Here is a 16,260-nt window from a genome sequence, read left to right as displayed (position 1 = left end):
TTCATTCCAGGAACATACGCCGCCATCATGGAAACTCCGTCGTCCGGCACAGTCACCCCGGTGGATCTGGAAAACGGTGACGACCAGATTCGCAAACGACTGACAGTCACCTTCCGTAATCTGAACGTCCGAGTCACGGCACCAGATGCTGCGTTGGGAAGCACTCTATGGTCAGAGGTGGACCCGCGACAAGTTGCGGCACTGTTGAAGCGCGGCGACCGCCCAAAGAGGGTGGGCATATTCAACCGTCAACATGCAGTTATCATATACTAATTTAGCTTCTAGACGATCCTCAAAGACGTTGCAGGTCAGGTCATGCCTGGGGAAATGGTATGCTCTCATAACTCCCGAACAGGAGTGTTGTAACTGACCAACATAGCTTCTTGTACTGGGACGCCCAGGCTCTGGATGCACTTCCCTCCTTCGAGTCCTGTCCAATGATCGAGATAGCTTCGATGAAGTCACAGGCGAAACCAACTACGGAAGCATGGATCATAAAGCTGCCAAAAGCTTCCGTCAGCAGATCATGTTCAACAACGAAGGCATGCAATCCTAACCTGGATTTTTTTTGAACTCAATGCTAACTGCATTGATATCAGACGATGTCCACTTCCCAACCCTTACTGTCAACCGTACAATGAAATTTGCCCTTCGAAACAAGGTTCCCAACGAGCGCCCAGAGCATCTGAGCAACCGCAAGGACTTCGTGCAGAACCATCGTGATCAGATCCTGGAGTCACTTGGAATCGGACACACGAAGAAGAACTTGGTAGGAAACGAGTATATCAGAGGCGTGTCAGGCGGCGAGCGTAAGCGTGTCTCTCTTGCTGAGGTTTTGGCTGGGCAAAGTCCAGTCCAAATGTGGGACAATCCCACTCGGGGCTTAGACTCGAAATCAGCGGTCGAATTCGCTCGAATGCTCAGACGCGAAGCGGATCGAAACGACAAGACAATCATCACAACTACGTACCAAGCCGGAAATGGTATTTATGACCAGTTCGACAAGGTCCTTGTCCTCGCTGAAGGTCGTGTCACTTACTACGGCCCTCGCCGTATTGCAAGGAAATACTTTGAAGACCTTGGATTCATCTGCCCCAAGGGTGCCAATGTCGCAGACTTCCTTACTTCAGTTACTGTCCTTACCGAACGCACAGTCCGACCCGGCTGGGAAGAGAAGGTGCCCAATACACCCGAGGAGTTTGAAGCCTGCTATCAAAATAGTTCCATCTGCAAAGACCAAATGAACTCTATCGTGGACCCTGAGAAGCTGAGCTACGAAGCCGAAGACCTTACGCTGGCAGTATCCAGTGAAAAGCGCAAACAGCATATTCCTCGGAACAGCAGTGTTTATACAGCGAATCTCTGGGATCAGATTGCCGCTTGTGCTCTCCGCCAGTTCCAGGTCATCTGGGGTGATAAGCTCTCCCTATTTGTGAAGGTTGGGTCGGCTCTAATCCAGGCTCTGGTCTGTGGAAGTTTGTTCTATAACTTGTCAGAGGTAATCAAAAGCCATCTAGCCAAGGTGATTCAAGAAAATGAAGCTGACGGTTTAAACTACTAGGATTCAAGCTCAATATTCCTACGCCCTGGTGTTTGCTTTTTCCCGGTGTTATACTTCCTCCTTGAAAGTCTGTCGGAGACAACTGCATCTTTCATGGGTCGGCCAATTCTTTCTCGTCAGAAGCGATTCGGATTTTACCGCCCCACTGCCTTCGCAATTGCCAACGCTATCACTGATATCCCAGTTGTGATGTTCCAGGTGACCTGCTTCTCGCTCATCCTTTACTTCATGGCTGCTCTTCAAATGAACGCTGGAAAGTTTTTCACCTTTTGGATCATCGTCATTGCGCAGACATTGTGTTTTGTGCAACTATTCCGAGCTGTTGGCGCTGTGTGCAAACAATTTGGAAATGCATCCAAAATCTCCGGTTTGCTGTCCACAGTCTTCTTTGTATATGGAGGTAGGTATTGGTCATAGCATCGAGATAAAGAATAGGAACTGACGAATTGCAGGATATCTGATTCCATTCCACAAGATGCATGTGTGGTTCCGTTGGATCTTCTATCTCAATCCGGGAGCATATGCCTTCGAAGCACTGATGGCCAATGAGTTTGTTGGACGAAAATTCACATGCATAGAACCAGACTATATCCCGTACGGCAGCGGATACTCCAACTCAGTATCTGCCCACCGAGGATGTTCAGTTCTTGGAAGCGACGATCAAGGCATTATTGATGGGGCAAAATACATTGAAGAGCAATTCAGTTATTCAGTTCATCACATCTGGAGAAGCTTTGGTATCCTCATTGGATTCTGGATTTTCTTCATTTGCCTGACTTCTTTCGGGCTTGAATTCCGGAACAGCCAAAGTGGATCATCTGTTCTACTTTACAAGCGTGGCAGCGAGAAGACCCGTGGAAAGGAAGGCGAGAAGTCACAGTCACCAAAGCAGGCAGACGCTAGCGCACTATTGGGCTCGGTCAAGCAATCAACTTTTACATGGAAAGACCTCGACTACCATGTGCCTTTCCACGGTGAGAAGAAACAGCTCCTGAATAAGGTATTTGGATTTGTCGAACCTGGAAACCTGGTTGCACTTATGGGAGCTTCTGGAGCCGGAAAAACAACATTGTTGGATGTGCTTGCTCAGCGCAAGGATAGCGGAGAGATCCATGGATCGGTTTTGATTGACGGCCGCCCAGTTGGAATCAGCTTCCAACGCACTACGGGTTACTGCGAACAGATGGATGTGCATCTCGAGACAGCCACTGTGAAGGAGGCATTGGACTTTTCGGCGGTTCTTCGCCAGCCATCGACGGTTCCTCACGAAGAAAAGCTTGCTTACGTCGAACATATCATTGACCTTTTGGAGCTGCGTGATATCAGCGAAGCACTCATTGGAGGTATGTTTGCTTTGTGTTTTAATGCTACTAGACAGCGATACTAATAACTCACAGTCCCTGGAGCGGGACTTAGCATCGAACAACGCAAACGCGTGACCCTGGGTGTTGAGCTTGTTGCTAAGCCCACATTGTTGTTCTTGGATGAACCCACCTCCGGTCTTGATGGGCAAAGTGCGTTCAACATTGTGCGCTTCCTTCGTAAACTGGTCGATGGCGGCCAAGCTGTGTTGGTAAGTTCTCAATGTGTTATAATATGTTTACACCGTATTAATGATGTGTTAGTGTACGATTCATCAACCCTCTGCGGTGCTTTTCGACGCATTTGACGGTCTTCTATTGCTAGCCAAGGGCGGAAAAATGACATATTTCGGAGAGAGTAAGCTTTTGCCCTTGAGGCGGTTATTCAAGATCAAGCAACTAATCACTTCTTCTATGATGATAGCTGGCAAGGACTCTGCCAAAATCTTGGACTACTTCACTCGAAATGGAGCACCCTGCCCTCCGGATGCTAATCCAGCAGAGCACATTATTGATGTTGTTCAAGGAGGTGGCACTGCAGACAAAAAGGATTGGGTCGAAATCTGGAACGAGTCAGAGGAGCGCAAGCAAGCACTCTCCCAACTTGATGCACTCAACATATCTAGCAAAAATGACTCCGACTATGTTGAAGATACTGCGGACTTTGCGACCTCGCATTGGTTCCAATTCAAGGCGGTTTCTAAACGCCTCAGTATTCATATCTGGCGCTCACCAGTACGTCGTTACAGAGATACACAAAATGATTTTGCAAAAGCTGACGGTAGCACAGGATTACATGTGGAACAAGATCATTCTCCATATTTTCGCCGCACTTTTCAGTGGATTCACCTTCTGGAAGATTGGAAACGGCACTTTCGACCTGCAGTTGAGACTCTTTGCGATTTTCAACTTCATCTTCGTTGCCCCTGGCTGTATCAACCAGATGCAGCCGTTCTTCTTGCATAGTCGTGATATCTTTGAGACACGAGAGAAAAAGGTGAGTACGCTAGTGGAATCCTATTGACATACAAGTATCGCTAAGACTGGTTTCCATATAGTCCAAAACCTATCACTGGAGCGCCTTCATTGGAGCGCAGACTTTGACGGAGATTCCATACCTTATCATTTGCGCTACACTCTACTTTGCATGCTGGTACTTCACAGCAGGACTTCCGGTGGAGGCTAGCGTTTCCGGGCATGTCTATCTTCAGATGATTTGTAAGTGACACCAAGTCTTCGAAGATCGATTAAAGTATCTAACATCAAGGCAGTCTATGAACTCCTATATACGTCCATCGGCCAGGCAATTGCGGCATATGCACCGAACGAGTATTTTGCGGCTGTGATGAACCCCGTCTTGATTGGTGCCGGCCTGATCAGTTTCTGTGGCGTGGTGGTTCCTTACTCCCTCATGCAGCCATTCTGGCGATACTGGATTTACTACTTGGACCCTTTCAACTACTTGGTTGGTGGGCTGTTTGGCGAGGTGATCTGGGATGTCAAGGTCAAGTGTGCACCATCGGAATTTGTGCAGTTCACCGCGCCGTCTGGTCAGACCTGCGGTCAATACATGGCCGATTTCCTCGCCACGCAGACTGGCTACCTAGCCGATGGAAACTCGACTGGAACATGTTCATTCTGTCCGTATTCCGAGGGTTCGGATTACGCGAAAACGTTCAATCTCCGGGAAAAATACTATTCGTGGAGAGATGTGAGTATATCCTGGTCGATTTGGCCTAGGTTGCGATGCTAATTGTTCATTGTTAGACCGGTATCACCGCCCTATTCTGCTTCTCGTCGTACGCCTTGGTATTCTTCATGATGAAGCTCAGGAGCAAGAAGACGAAGAGTGCCCGTTCCGAATGAGCGATCGCGACCAAGTAGACGATAGGGCCTTGGTGAAACTATCATCAGCATCATTCATAAATCTAGATTGCTTTCAACTTTTGCGGGGTATAATTATAACAATATGCCCCAGTGCGTTCTTTGCTTCTTTAGATCATCTCTTTCGGCATTTGCTCCTTTTGTTACCAGCCATAGGTCACTGTGTTTAACCAGAACCCCATTAGATAGATCTCTTTTATTGTTACTTTCTTTATTCTATAGACTCCTATGCAGATTATTAATTATATTATGTTTTTGTTTTCTTTTATCTCGGTACTTTTGCTAGTCCTAGATGATCTACCAATTGAGTTTCTGTCCGCTTTTGGATTTGGGCCGAGCCGTTGAGATTGCGGCGAACCCCGAGACCCCCGAGGCTCACAGCCCTTAGTCACAAGGATATCGACACCCACATGTACAACATAGAAAGACTAGTACCGTCCGAAAATATAAAAAGGTCCAAAGAACCCCTGATTCTGCATTGTATCAACACCCCTCTAATCCTTAAAGATGCGGTTCGACGTTCTTGCGATCTTCCCTCTGGCTGCCAGTGCGGTCAACATCATCTCATCTAATGATGATGGCTGGGCGGAAACAAACATCCGCGCTCTGTTCGAGTCTCTAGGAGCGGCAGATCATTCAGTTGTGATATCTGCGCCCGCCGAGAACCAGAGTGGAAAGGGTATTCTATGCCTTCTTTCTTCCCAATCCCGCTCTTTTATTGACATGCGTCACTACAGGGTCAAAGGAAAAAACGCCGACTGTCTTGACTGAGGCTTGCGAGTTCAATAGCTGCCCGTCTGGTAGCCCTGCTGTGGGATTTAATGCCTCCGAGGTTAGTACCGTGCCCGGTGTTACTAGAACGGCAGACTGATCGTAGCAAAAATAGCCCCGACTTGGTTATGTCAACAGCTACCCAGTTACCTCAATTCAATACGGCATCGATACGCACGGCCCGGAATTCTTCGACGGTCCTCCTGACTTGGCCGTCACAGGTCCTAATGTCGGGAGTAACATTGGTCTCGAAGTTTTCATCTCTGGAACAGTGGGCGCTGCCACCTACGCTGCGAAGAATGCGATCCCTGCTATCGCCTTCTCCGGCGCTAGTGGCTCTCAGACTTCATGGGATAGCGAGCGGCCCCACTACAGTGATGTCTATGCCGATTTGGCAACCAACTTGACAAACCACTTGGTTGCTGCTGGCAAGCCATACCTCCCGAATGGTATCTGGCTGAATGTCAATTTCGGAAAGGTCTCCGATGAATGCGCAAGTCCGGCCGATTTCGCTTTCGTTCTCTCTCGCATCCATATCCCAGTTCCACTTGTTTCTAGCGATGACGTGACCACGTGTGGCCGTTCGAGATTACCAAACGAATTGGAAATATCGCTAGCGTCTGGGTGCTATGCAAGTGTCTCAGTTGGGATTGCAGACTCGAAGAGAGATGCCCACGCTGACATCCAGGGGGTTGTTCTGAAGAAGTTAGGCAATTTACTTACTTGTCTACCGTGATTGGTTGTAAAAAAGACACCGGTGCCAAGAACGTGCAGATCATGTTCCTGGTTATCACCACGTGTTGTTTTCGATCATGCTATGTTGCATGAGAGAATATTATTAGCTTCCTACTAGGGTTACATGTGAGACAACTATTGTATATTAAAATCCACATTAGCTTGTTTTTAGTGCAGATAAGAGCATGACAAAGAAAATGCCTCAGTCTGTGAGGTTCCTCATTTAGCATTCGGAGAAACACAGCGAAACGAATCACCGGGCCTGTCGATCGCACGCGTAAAAAGCAATCTAATCTTGAATCAGAGTTTTACCTCGAACTTTACTAGCCTCCACTATCCTTCATCGGGGCTGAAGACCGTTTTTTTCCGGACTTTAACCCCTCGAAGGATGCGGGTCTAGCGACAAGGTACCATATCGTTCGATCAGGATTGAATAATGGTCTAAAGTACGGAGTACATGTACAATATAAATATTCCGAACAAATCCCCGTTTATTCATTGCAAGATACATTCTTAACGCCAGCTATCGATCTCAATATGCTTCCTCAACTAATTACTGCGCTGACTGCTCTCGCTGTGCTGCCTGTGACAGCTAGCCCGCTTGAGTTGTCGCGCCGCGGAACAGTTGCTTCCAGCGCTCTCGTCGGACTTCCTCAAGCAGTTCCTGCCGGTGCCACTGGCGACCGCTATTTGGCATACCAGCCAAAGCTCAAGGTTGTCAATGGCTGCGTACCTTTCCCAGCCGTAGATGCAAACGGAAACACGAAGTGAGTGAGAAAATTGCCTCTACACGGTCTGATCTAATACCTATGATTTAGTGCCGGTCTCAAGCCATCAGGAAGTTCCAACGGCGGATGCAGTTCGAGCACTGGGCAAGTCTACGGTGAGTTTCTTCGGAAGTATCCCATTAAATAGCCCGGGACATATTGACTAACGGGCTTCCTTTGCAATCCACAGTGCGAAGCGGTACTTCGGGCGGCAAGAATGCCCTGATGTATTCCTGGTATTTCCCCAAGGATGAGCCTTCAACTGGTATCGGCCATCGCCACGATTGGGAGGGTGTTATCATCTGGCTATCCGACGCCACAAGTACCGCTGCCTCAAGCATCGTGGCCGTTTGTCCTTCGGCACATGGTGGCTGGGATTGCACTACAGACAAATTTACACTTGATGGAACCTCATCTCTGATCAAGTATGAGTCTGTTTGGCCCTTGGATCATTCTTGCGGCCTGACTACTGCCGTGGGCGGCACACAGCCGTTGGTTGCCTGGGAGTCAATGACAAGTAAGTTGCCCAACATACCCCCCAAGGCCTGGAAGCTAGTAAGCTAACCTGGAACTTTCAGCTGTCGAGCAAACTGCTTTGGATACAACCGACTTTGGAGCTGGAAATGTTCCTTTCAACGAGAACAACTTTGCTAACAACCTAGCAAAGGCAACCTACTGAGCTCAAGAACAGGAAGGTCACCCACCAGAGGAATGGGGTCAAGAGAAAATCGTTGTGGATGGCTTGCTTTCGTCTCCTTAGCATATACTAATTTTGGTAGCTAATACGAATAGGCTACTACAATAAGCTTACGGGTGTTTAAAGTCAGTAGATCAACCTTCATATAATGCTCTCCCTACTGAAGTCCTTGCTCCATCCGGCCTGGCCTGTGGTGCGTCGTCGTAACTCGACAACGTGGTAATGTTGCTGCCTGCCAGGCAACCTTCTTATGACCCTTTTTATAGCAATGATGAGAGCGACTAGACTAGCTCGAAATGTCCGTCCAAATGATAGCATGACAAATTGTAAAGGGGCAGCAAAGAGGAGAACAAATGCTACTGCCAATGCTGCGACCTGGTCCAAGTCACTCTTGTGAGATGACGTGTTCACGCATAAAGATGGTCCGTGATGAGGCTGAGTTATCGCGATCTCAAAATTGGGATTGTGATCTGTTGAACCTCAAGGCAAAATGCCAGATGAAAGGGGAAGATAGTTGTATTTCAGAAGGAGGCGAGCTCCTAGAACTATCTGCTAGTTAACTATCTGATATCCTGGGCTGTGGCCTAGTCTGCAAGGCAACCACAAGCATACTAATATCCGACAGACATCCATTTCAACATGACCTATGTAGTTATCGAGAATCTTTAAGAAAGTCACGTAAAAATTTCAGCCAAAATTTCAGCCCAAAGTGACTAGTTAATTTTCAGATGGTCAAATCAATCCCCCGCTGTAGGTGGAGGGATCGCATCTATGACTAGAACAAGCGACCAACTAATATATATAACCTGCTCCTCCGCTCCAAACCCTATATACATTTATGACTCAAATCAAGCCTTGGTGCGATGAAAAGGAATTTAAGATACCTCAAACTGCCCACATCGCTATCAATCACCACACCTGATTAGCAGGACTCATTCCTGCGCATACTTCAAACCCATCGTCCAGCGACGGTTTATCATGAGTCTTAAGCCAAATCAGTTCAAACAGCAGTTGAAACACACTGAGAATACCACGGGTTTGATGAAGAACAGGCTGCTGGCGATGCACATGCGGTTGCTCCCGTCCAACCGGTTCCTCCGCACTGTCCATAGAGAGTCTGGGTTGCTCCACTCCCGCCAGCAGCAGCAGAAGTGGTAGTAGTGGTCGTACTGGCGATAGCGATCTTCTTGCTGGTAGTGGTAGTGCTGGTAGGCCTTGTGGTGGTCACCAGTGTCGTAGTGGTGGCCTTCGAGGCTGAGCCTGTAGTGCTGCCAGCGGTAGCACTGCCTGTACCTGCACCCGGTGTGCTAGAAGCGGTGATTGCCGAGGTGGTTTGTGTAATTGAGACAGCACCACTGTAAAGTGTTGGTCCCGGGACAACCTGATAAATTGAAATTAGCAAGGGACCGGAACCAAGTGAGATGTCCGCGAGCCTTAACGCCGACTATTAACTTACATAGGTCGATAGAGATGTGTAAATGTTCACGATAATGCCAGGGTCCGTTGGACGGTACAGGTTTGTACCCAAGACACCTGCTGGTTGGTCTGACCCTGATCCGGTGACTTGTAAATTGAAGCATTGAGGATAATTCTGGGCGCCGTCCTCAGTGCCTGCGCTATGGAGTGCGATCCTTCATAGCAGTGTTAGCGCAAATTTTCTAGAAGAATCAGGGGAGTCGACGTACAACTCATGTCTCAGGACATAATGCCCAGGTGCTATCGTGTGGGGAATCTCAACCATCCACCCCGACTTCTGGGCTATGAGCTGATCATCACCCCAAGTGCCGGGGACAGTTGTGTCATCAACTAGTCCGACACCGTCAATCTTGAAGAATTTTAGAGTAGTTTTGTCCACCGTTTCACAGCCACTCGAGCCACAACTAGCGAGATAATCAATGACCGGTCCATGATGCGATTCTGGCCAGTCGGTCCACTGAAGGAAGACTCGGTCACCGGCAGCTACTACCGCATGGCCTTTAGCATTAGTAGCATTGAGATGGCAGATGATATCCGAGGTTTGGTAAGCATCTAGTTTCACAAAGTTAGAAAGGGGATCGGCAACAATGGCATAACAAATAGCGTAACATACCCGGAGCAATGAAGCCATTGCCAGTGTTTGGGGTGCCCCAAGCCACCACAGTTGGAGGTGATGACTCATAAGGATAACTGTTTATGTCCCATCCATTGAAGGAGACACCGTTAATAACGATGTTGGTGACGTGACCATGGGCCGCAACGAGCGACGAGAACAGAACGGGGCCGAGAAGGCTATACATTGTGGTGGTATTGGAAAAAAACAGGTTGAATAAGTTCAAATCTCAAGGAAACAGATATGTTGGGTGAACAGTGAGTAGCGAAAGTCCTTTGCATGCGCTTGTTCTCTGTGATGGAACTGCGCAACGACGATACTTATAGTGATCGAGAGGAGCGTAACTTGGTTTCATGCGTTGTGCTTTCCGGATCAATATCCCGAAAAGGCCTCGGATTGAGAATTATAATTAAAGGGGATGAAACAACTCGCATACATTATGTGCGAAATTAGCAGAACTGAAATAATCTTTCTGCATGGAGAACGACAAGGAAGGGTTAGTTCTGCAGGAAGTCACCACGCCACCAGCGAACGTAGCGCTAACTCCCTGTCGAGACAGCCTAGGATTTAAATCCATCAAGAAGAAGATAATCAAGGAGATTAATGAGGGGTTAGGCGTATGGAGTTGTGATGCAAACCTGACACACTGGTGCATCTGGAGTGGTGTCAGTAGGCGCCCTCGGCACTATTTTCGGAAATGCGCCGTTGAAACAAGATAGAGTATTTGTATTCAAGACTTGTCATTTAGTTATCCATGGACGTATTTAAGATGTTTATTAATGACCTAATATTTTGCGGTCGGAATTAGCGACTGAGGTGACTATGTGAAAAAAAAGGGAAAGAGGATATAATTGAAGACAGCTAAGCTTAACAAATACAGCCATCAAAGACATTGCATACCAATGCGACTATCTTGGATATCTAGTAGACATAGCGGAAGTTTAAGTTTTCCCGATCGGTCTTATCCTCGAATGCATGAATGAGGGTTGGATCTGCGGCACTGAGACCTGCCTCTGCCAATATCTTATCCTTTTTGGCGTTCTCACGCTTGAGATGGAAGCGGAGGTAGACAACGGCGGCAACCATACAGGCATAACAAGCCAGATGAACACTCCAGGCAATGTGGTACCGTGGTTTATCTGTGTCAAGGAACACCTGGGGACCTTTTATTTGTTAGCTAGGAACTCAAATTCTCCACAAGGAACCCGAGATACTTACCAATTGCGTTACCAGCAGCCCATGACACGAATGTTGCAGCTACCACAGTGGACTTCTTGGTTTGGCCAGCAATATTTCGTGATACCATCGACAACGTGAGAGTTTGGGCCGACCAGAATGACAGAGTAATGTAGTAACTGATGAGAAGGCCAATTTTGGTGGGCAAAGTAGTGTTTTCGACAGTTATAAGAACAATGGTTCCGATGAAAGACCTGCGAACTGTCAGTCTGCCCTCACGAAAAACAAGAAAGAAGAAATACATACGGAATGATGAAGCACAACATCACGATCGTGTTCTGCTTGAACTTGTTCACCAGCCATGCGGACGACAACAGCACAATGATAATGTAAGCGCCCAGCACCATAGCAAGCAGCTGGGTTTGCAACACAGTAAAGTCGAAGCTGGAGACAATAATACCAAAGAATGCGCCTAGACCGCTTGTAGGAAGAGTGGTGAACATTTGAACAGCACAATAACACCACATCTGTGGATCGCGGAACGCCTCCCACATTTGGTATGCATGGAACTTTCTGTTCTGAATACCTGTCTGATTAGAACGCAGACGTTCTACCATAAGACGTTTGTCTTCCTCGCTGAAACACTTCGCACGCATGGGGGAGTCAGGCATATACCAAATGACGAAGATTCCCCAAAGAACGGAGATACATCCGTATGTCAGGAAGAGTGCTTGCCAAGACTTGAGCACCTTGTCTGCTCCAATAAGGGTGAAACAGTATGCCAATAGACCACCGACAATCTGCTGTGCACCGTTCATCATGTACCTATTTCCCCATTAGATCAACGTAAACTCGCTAGTAGACGAGTATCCACATACCAGTATGTCACCGTGGCCGCTTGTTCCTCTCGCTTGTACCACATCGAAGAAAGAGTCACAAAAATGGGCTGGCAGCAAGCCTCAAAGATACCCAGGAGGGTACGAACAATGACTAACCCAGTGAAGTTCTTACAGGCCGAATGGAGTGCCAGAATCATACCCCATAGACAGATGTTGATACCCAGGTATTTGCCGAGTGGGACTCTTTGGATGATCCAGTTGGTGGGATATTCGACGATGAGAACAGCAATGTAAATACAGGTAGTCAACCAGGAGTACTATCGATAGGAGTAATGAGCATGCTGATAGAGATGAAAGCTCAAGAAGGATTGCATACCTTTTGCCCATCATTCAGATTCGCGTCATCCTTAATCCCCATAATAGCAGAGAACGACATAGTCCCCTTGTCCAAAGCCTGTAGGAAATATGTGCAAATCATGACAACAAGGACACGGCGATCAATCAGGCGTTTGAGGCGCTTGTTGGTGGCATCGTCAATTTCCACCTGACTGTGGGCGGCATATGCTTGGATTTCCTTATCCACACGGGTGATGTCCATGTTATCCTTCGCGAGATCATCGGATGCCGAGAGAACCTTTTCGACATGTGAGATATCTTGCTTGCTCTCGTACTCTCCCATGTCAACTTTTGGTTGCTGTTTGTGCGCTACCTCGATTCCCTCGACAGGGGCTGTCTCAATGCCCTGATGAGGTGTTACCTCAATCCCCTGCTGGGGGTCGTCTTTGCCTTCGGCCATGGTAAAATGATAACAGTATGAGCAAAAATGCAGTTTACCAGGGGACACAGATGAAAGAAAAGCGAGATATTCCTTTGGACTTATAATACCCCACAGCTTTGCTGTCAGGGCCGTGCATGATCCCAAATCGAAGCCGCCCTAACCACATGTAAGGGTATTAGCCGACTAAAAGAGTCATGTGGGGTTTCCAATGAGTAGGTCTATCGTATTAACCGGAAGTCAAATCAAGTCAAATCGAGTTAAACCAAGCCAAGCGGTCACCTCCGTCTCCTTTTCAAGATTGTTTCCCCGGCTTTCTTGGCAAAGGAGCAGATAGTACGCTAGTCCTTTCCCCACGCTGGGGAATCCGGGGATTTACTCTCCCGATGGCCGAAAGGTACCTTTCTCATTGCGGTGGGTCTGGATAAATACACTTTCCAGGTATCTTGGTGATTTGCAACTCGGTCTTCTCTCACCCGAATCACGCTTGGCCCCCGCGGGGATGCTTCGTGGCGTTTGACTCAAAAGCTCATTAGTGGAAGAACTTCCACCAAGACTTCTGAGCTGTAGACCTTTCGGGACAACATATTATTTCGTTTCCCAGACAAAAAGTCGTGGAAAATCTTATTCGTCGAAAACACAATATCCAGTATCCCAGCATCACAAAATGTCGTCCCCTAAGCCCACGGGCCCCGAAATTCACAACGCCGTCAACCTGTTAATTGACAATTTGGTCAACATCAAAGACGAGACAGGAAGATTTTTACTGCCACTTCCTGACGGGCGCATTATTGATACCAAGTCTTGGCAGGGTTGGGAATGGACACACGGCATTGGACTGTACGGTGTGTGGAAGTACTACGAGCTTACGGGTGATGAGAGATTGTTGAAGATCATCGAGGACTGGTTCGCGGCACGATTTGCTGAAGGTGGCACCACCAAGAATATCAACACAATGGCTGTCTTTTTGACTCTCGCCTACGTTTATGAGAAGACCGGCAATGTCATCTACCTGCCGTGGCTCGATGCATGGGCTGAGTGGGCAATGCACGAGCTCCCCCGCACACGCTGTGGTGGAATGCAACATATGACTTATATCACAGAGAATTACCAGCAGCTCTGGGATGACACTTTGATGATGACTGTCATGCCCCTCGCGAAGATCGGAAAGCTTTTGAACCGACCCCAATATATCGAAGAGGCAAAAAAACAATTCCTTACACACATCAAATATCTTTTCGACACAAAGACTGGTCTCTGGTTCCACGGCTGGACGTTTGAGGATGGCGGACACAATTTTGCGGATGCGCGCTGGGCTCGTGGCAACAGCTGGGTCACAATCGTTATTCCCGAGATCATCGAGTTGCTCGACCTACACCCAAATGATCCTATTCGTCTGCACCTGATAGATACTCTTGAGGCACAGTGCGAGGCCCTCCAGCGCCTTCAATCGTCATCCGGCGCGTGGCACACTCTCCTTGACCACCCCGACTCGTACTTGGAAGCATCTGCGACCGCTGGATTTGCTTACGGTATCCTCAAGGCCGTTCGGAAACGTTACATCGGTGCCCAGTACCGTCCAGTTGCTGAAAAGGCCATTTCTGCGGTGATTGGATACGTGGATGATAAAGGAGAATTGCAGAATACCAGCTTTGGCACAGGGATGGGTGACTGTCTTGACTTTTACAAGAAGATTCCATTGACCTCGATGCCTTATGGCCAGGCTATGGCTATCATGGCGTTGGGCGAAGCGTTGCGTGATCTGCTGTAAGGAATGAACGTCTTAATGACTGAAATGGCAATGGAATGTGGGCATGACCTGAATCATAGAGCTGTACATAGGCATCTTGCCTGCACGAACGGACTTGCTAGAGATAGAATGAAATGAACAACATCATGAAATGTGAATCTTATATCACTCCACTGGCCAGTGGCCCTGAACCTTGTCACCCAGGCCAGCTCTCTCCACGACCTCTTTGCTTCTTCTTTGTGCTTCCTGCACAATTTCCTCCTCATCCATCGTCATGAGCTTTCCATCCTTGACCAAAACCTTCCCATTAACCACAACAACGTCAACATCTCGTCCAGTCGCAGTATAAACAACTGCGCTGACTGGGTTAAACCAAGGCTGGGTGTGGATTCCTCGAACATCGATAGCCACAAAGTCAGCCTTCTTACCAATTTCCAGACTGCCAATCTGTTTATCCAAGCCGAGCGCTTTGGCGCCATTGATTGTGGCCATCTCCAGCACATTTTCGGCTGGAACGACCGTGGGATCTTGCGAGATGCCCTTGTGAATAATGGCGGCGAGTTTCATCTCCTGCAAGAGATCACATGTATTGTTACACGGCGCGCCATCGGTACCCAGGCCAATGTTGACTCCGGCATTTTGTAGATCTGGTACTCTGCAGATTCCAGATGCAAGCTAGACGTCGTCAGACCGTAAAGTCAAGCGTGTGTATAAATTAACCTGGCAATGAAACTTACCTTTGCATTAGATGTCGGGCAGTGTGCGACATGCGTTCCGGAAGAAGAAAGCAGCCTTCATGATATCATCAGCCTCCGTTGCCTCAATTTACATATATTCGATCCTCACTCAATGTCCGAGTCATCTAGATGAACCATATGAGCAAGTACAGTGGTGTCACTTAGCAAGCCAACTGATTTGCAATATGACATCGGGGTGTGAGAGATCGAAGCGAAAAAGTCACGATCGGCCTTGACCTCAGCGCAATGCATGGTGATAGGTATACCCTTATCTTTGGAAATGGCAGTCATTTCCTTATAAAGCGAGTCCGATACTCTGATTTATTGTTAGCAAGGGACACCCAATGGCAGTCCCGTCTCATACCCTCCAGGAGTTCTGGCACCAAACCAGACTCTGATTCTATCATCGGCTGCACCATTCCACTTCTCCCACATCTCCAAAGTTCCAAGCAATGAGGTTTCACGGTTCTCAACAAGGCCAGGATACATGGCCCAGGCGTCATCTTTGGCATATTTCGCGATGTCCATGACAATTTTACCTAGACAGCCACGGATGCCACTCTCCTCAACCGCGCGACATAATCCGTCAAAACCATATCGATCTGCAAACTTCACTCAGATCAGTCTCTGCTTAGTCAATGACATCAATGGGTTATAGTACCATGCTCTCCAAAAAGCAGGTTGTCCCCGATTTAAGCATCTCTCCGATGCTCAATCGTGCTGCAGCGTACCCGTCCTCCGCCGTAAAGTTGCCCTGGAGAACCCAGATTCTCTCGCATAACCACGAAACCAGTTCGAGGTCGTCGGCTGTACCTCGTAGCAAGGTCTGTGCAGTGTGCATGTGGGTCGAGATCAACCCCGGAATGATGATCCGACCGGAGAGATCGCACTCTTCATCGGCTGCATACTTTCCCTTGAGGATATCTGTTTTGCCAATATCCACAATGACATCGCCGACTACATAAATTGCTCCGTCGGTAATTATACGTCGAGAAGTATCCACAGTAACAACAGTTGCATGAGTGTAAAGCATGGCGAATCGCTAGACAGGTGTGAAAACAAGCGCTAGCGGCTGTGAAAGAGATACCTGGTCAATGTTCTAAATAATGGAACTTACC

General features: G+C 48.0%; 7 protein-coding genes across 7 annotated transcripts; 4 read left to right on the top strand and 3 right to left on the bottom strand.

The window, feature by feature from the left end:
* Positions 1 to 27: 27 nt before the first annotated feature.
* On the top strand, positions 28 to 4,788 carry PEX2_080240 (putative ABC multidrug transporter; the record flags this gene model as incomplete). The annotated part of the gene is made up of 13 exons (XM_016745294.1): positions 28 to 231; positions 286 to 330; positions 380 to 515; positions 600 to 1,465; positions 1,562 to 1,961; positions 2,014 to 2,904; positions 2,959 to 3,134; positions 3,187 to 3,280; positions 3,347 to 3,657; positions 3,713 to 3,919; positions 3,981 to 4,140; positions 4,194 to 4,633; positions 4,690 to 4,788. The coding sequence occupies 13 exons, from the start codon at positions 28 to 30 to the stop codon at positions 4,786 to 4,788; spliced, it is 4,029 nt and encodes a 1,342-aa protein (XP_016598212.1).
* Positions 4,789 to 5,313: 525 nt separating this feature from the next.
* PEX2_080230 (5'/3'-nucleotidase SurE) lies at positions 5,314 to 6,313 on the top strand (the record flags this gene model as incomplete). Its single annotated transcript, XM_016745293.1, has 3 exons — positions 5,314 to 5,485; positions 5,544 to 5,638; positions 5,693 to 6,313. 3 exons carry the CDS (start codon positions 5,314 to 5,316, stop codon positions 6,311 to 6,313), a joined length of 888 nt encoding a protein of 295 aa, XP_016598211.1.
* A 536-nt stretch (positions 6,314 to 6,849) lies between these two features.
* Positions 6,850 to 7,758, top strand: PEX2_080220 (NPP1 family protein; the record flags this gene model as incomplete). The annotated part of the gene is made up of 4 exons (XM_016745292.1): positions 6,850 to 7,079; positions 7,131 to 7,195; positions 7,270 to 7,596; positions 7,658 to 7,758. The coding sequence occupies 4 exons, from the start codon at positions 6,850 to 6,852 to the stop codon at positions 7,756 to 7,758; spliced, it is 723 nt and encodes a 240-aa protein (XP_016598210.1).
* A 1,018-nt stretch (positions 7,759 to 8,776) lies between these two features.
* PEX2_080210 (putative endo-1,4-beta-glucanase) lies at positions 8,777 to 10,052 on the bottom strand (the record flags this gene model as incomplete). Its single annotated transcript, XM_016745291.1, has 4 exons — positions 8,777 to 9,157; positions 9,233 to 9,407; positions 9,462 to 9,804; positions 9,866 to 10,052. The coding sequence occupies 4 exons, from the start codon at positions 10,050 to 10,052 to the stop codon at positions 8,777 to 8,779; spliced, it is 1,086 nt and encodes a 361-aa protein (XP_016598209.1).
* A 734-nt stretch (positions 10,053 to 10,786) lies between these two features.
* Positions 10,787 to 12,676, bottom strand: PEX2_080200 (uncharacterized protein; the record flags this gene model as incomplete). The annotated part of the gene is made up of 6 exons (XM_016745290.1): positions 10,787 to 11,028; positions 11,084 to 11,295; positions 11,348 to 11,866; positions 11,920 to 12,031; positions 12,080 to 12,197; positions 12,257 to 12,676. The coding sequence occupies 6 exons, from the start codon at positions 12,674 to 12,676 to the stop codon at positions 10,787 to 10,789; spliced, it is 1,623 nt and encodes a 540-aa protein (XP_016598208.1).
* Positions 12,677 to 13,322: 646 nt separating this feature from the next.
* On the top strand, positions 13,323 to 14,426 carry PEX2_080190 (glycoside hydrolase family 88/105 protein; the record flags this gene model as incomplete). The annotated part of the gene is made up of 1 exon (XM_016745289.1): positions 13,323 to 14,426. One exon carries the CDS (start codon positions 13,323 to 13,325, stop codon positions 14,424 to 14,426), a length of 1,104 nt encoding a protein of 367 aa, XP_016598207.1.
* Positions 14,427 to 14,570: 144 nt separating this feature from the next.
* On the bottom strand, positions 14,571 to 16,175 carry PEX2_080180 (amidohydrolase; the record flags this gene model as incomplete). Its single annotated transcript, XM_016745288.1, has 5 exons — positions 14,571 to 15,080; positions 15,143 to 15,197; positions 15,252 to 15,458; positions 15,507 to 15,751; positions 15,804 to 16,175. The coding sequence occupies 5 exons, from the start codon at positions 16,173 to 16,175 to the stop codon at positions 14,571 to 14,573; spliced, it is 1,389 nt and encodes a 462-aa protein (XP_016598206.1).
* Between the last annotated feature and the right edge of the window lie 85 nt (positions 16,176 to 16,260).

The sequence above is a fragment of the Penicillium expansum genome (assembly GCF_000769745.1).
Source record: "Penicillium expansum strain MD-8 chromosome Unknown contig268, whole genome shotgun sequence".
Taxonomy (NCBI): Eukaryota; Fungi; Ascomycota; class Eurotiomycetes; order Eurotiales; family Aspergillaceae; genus Penicillium; species Penicillium expansum.
This window is presented reverse-complemented; position numbering and strand designations above follow the sequence as displayed.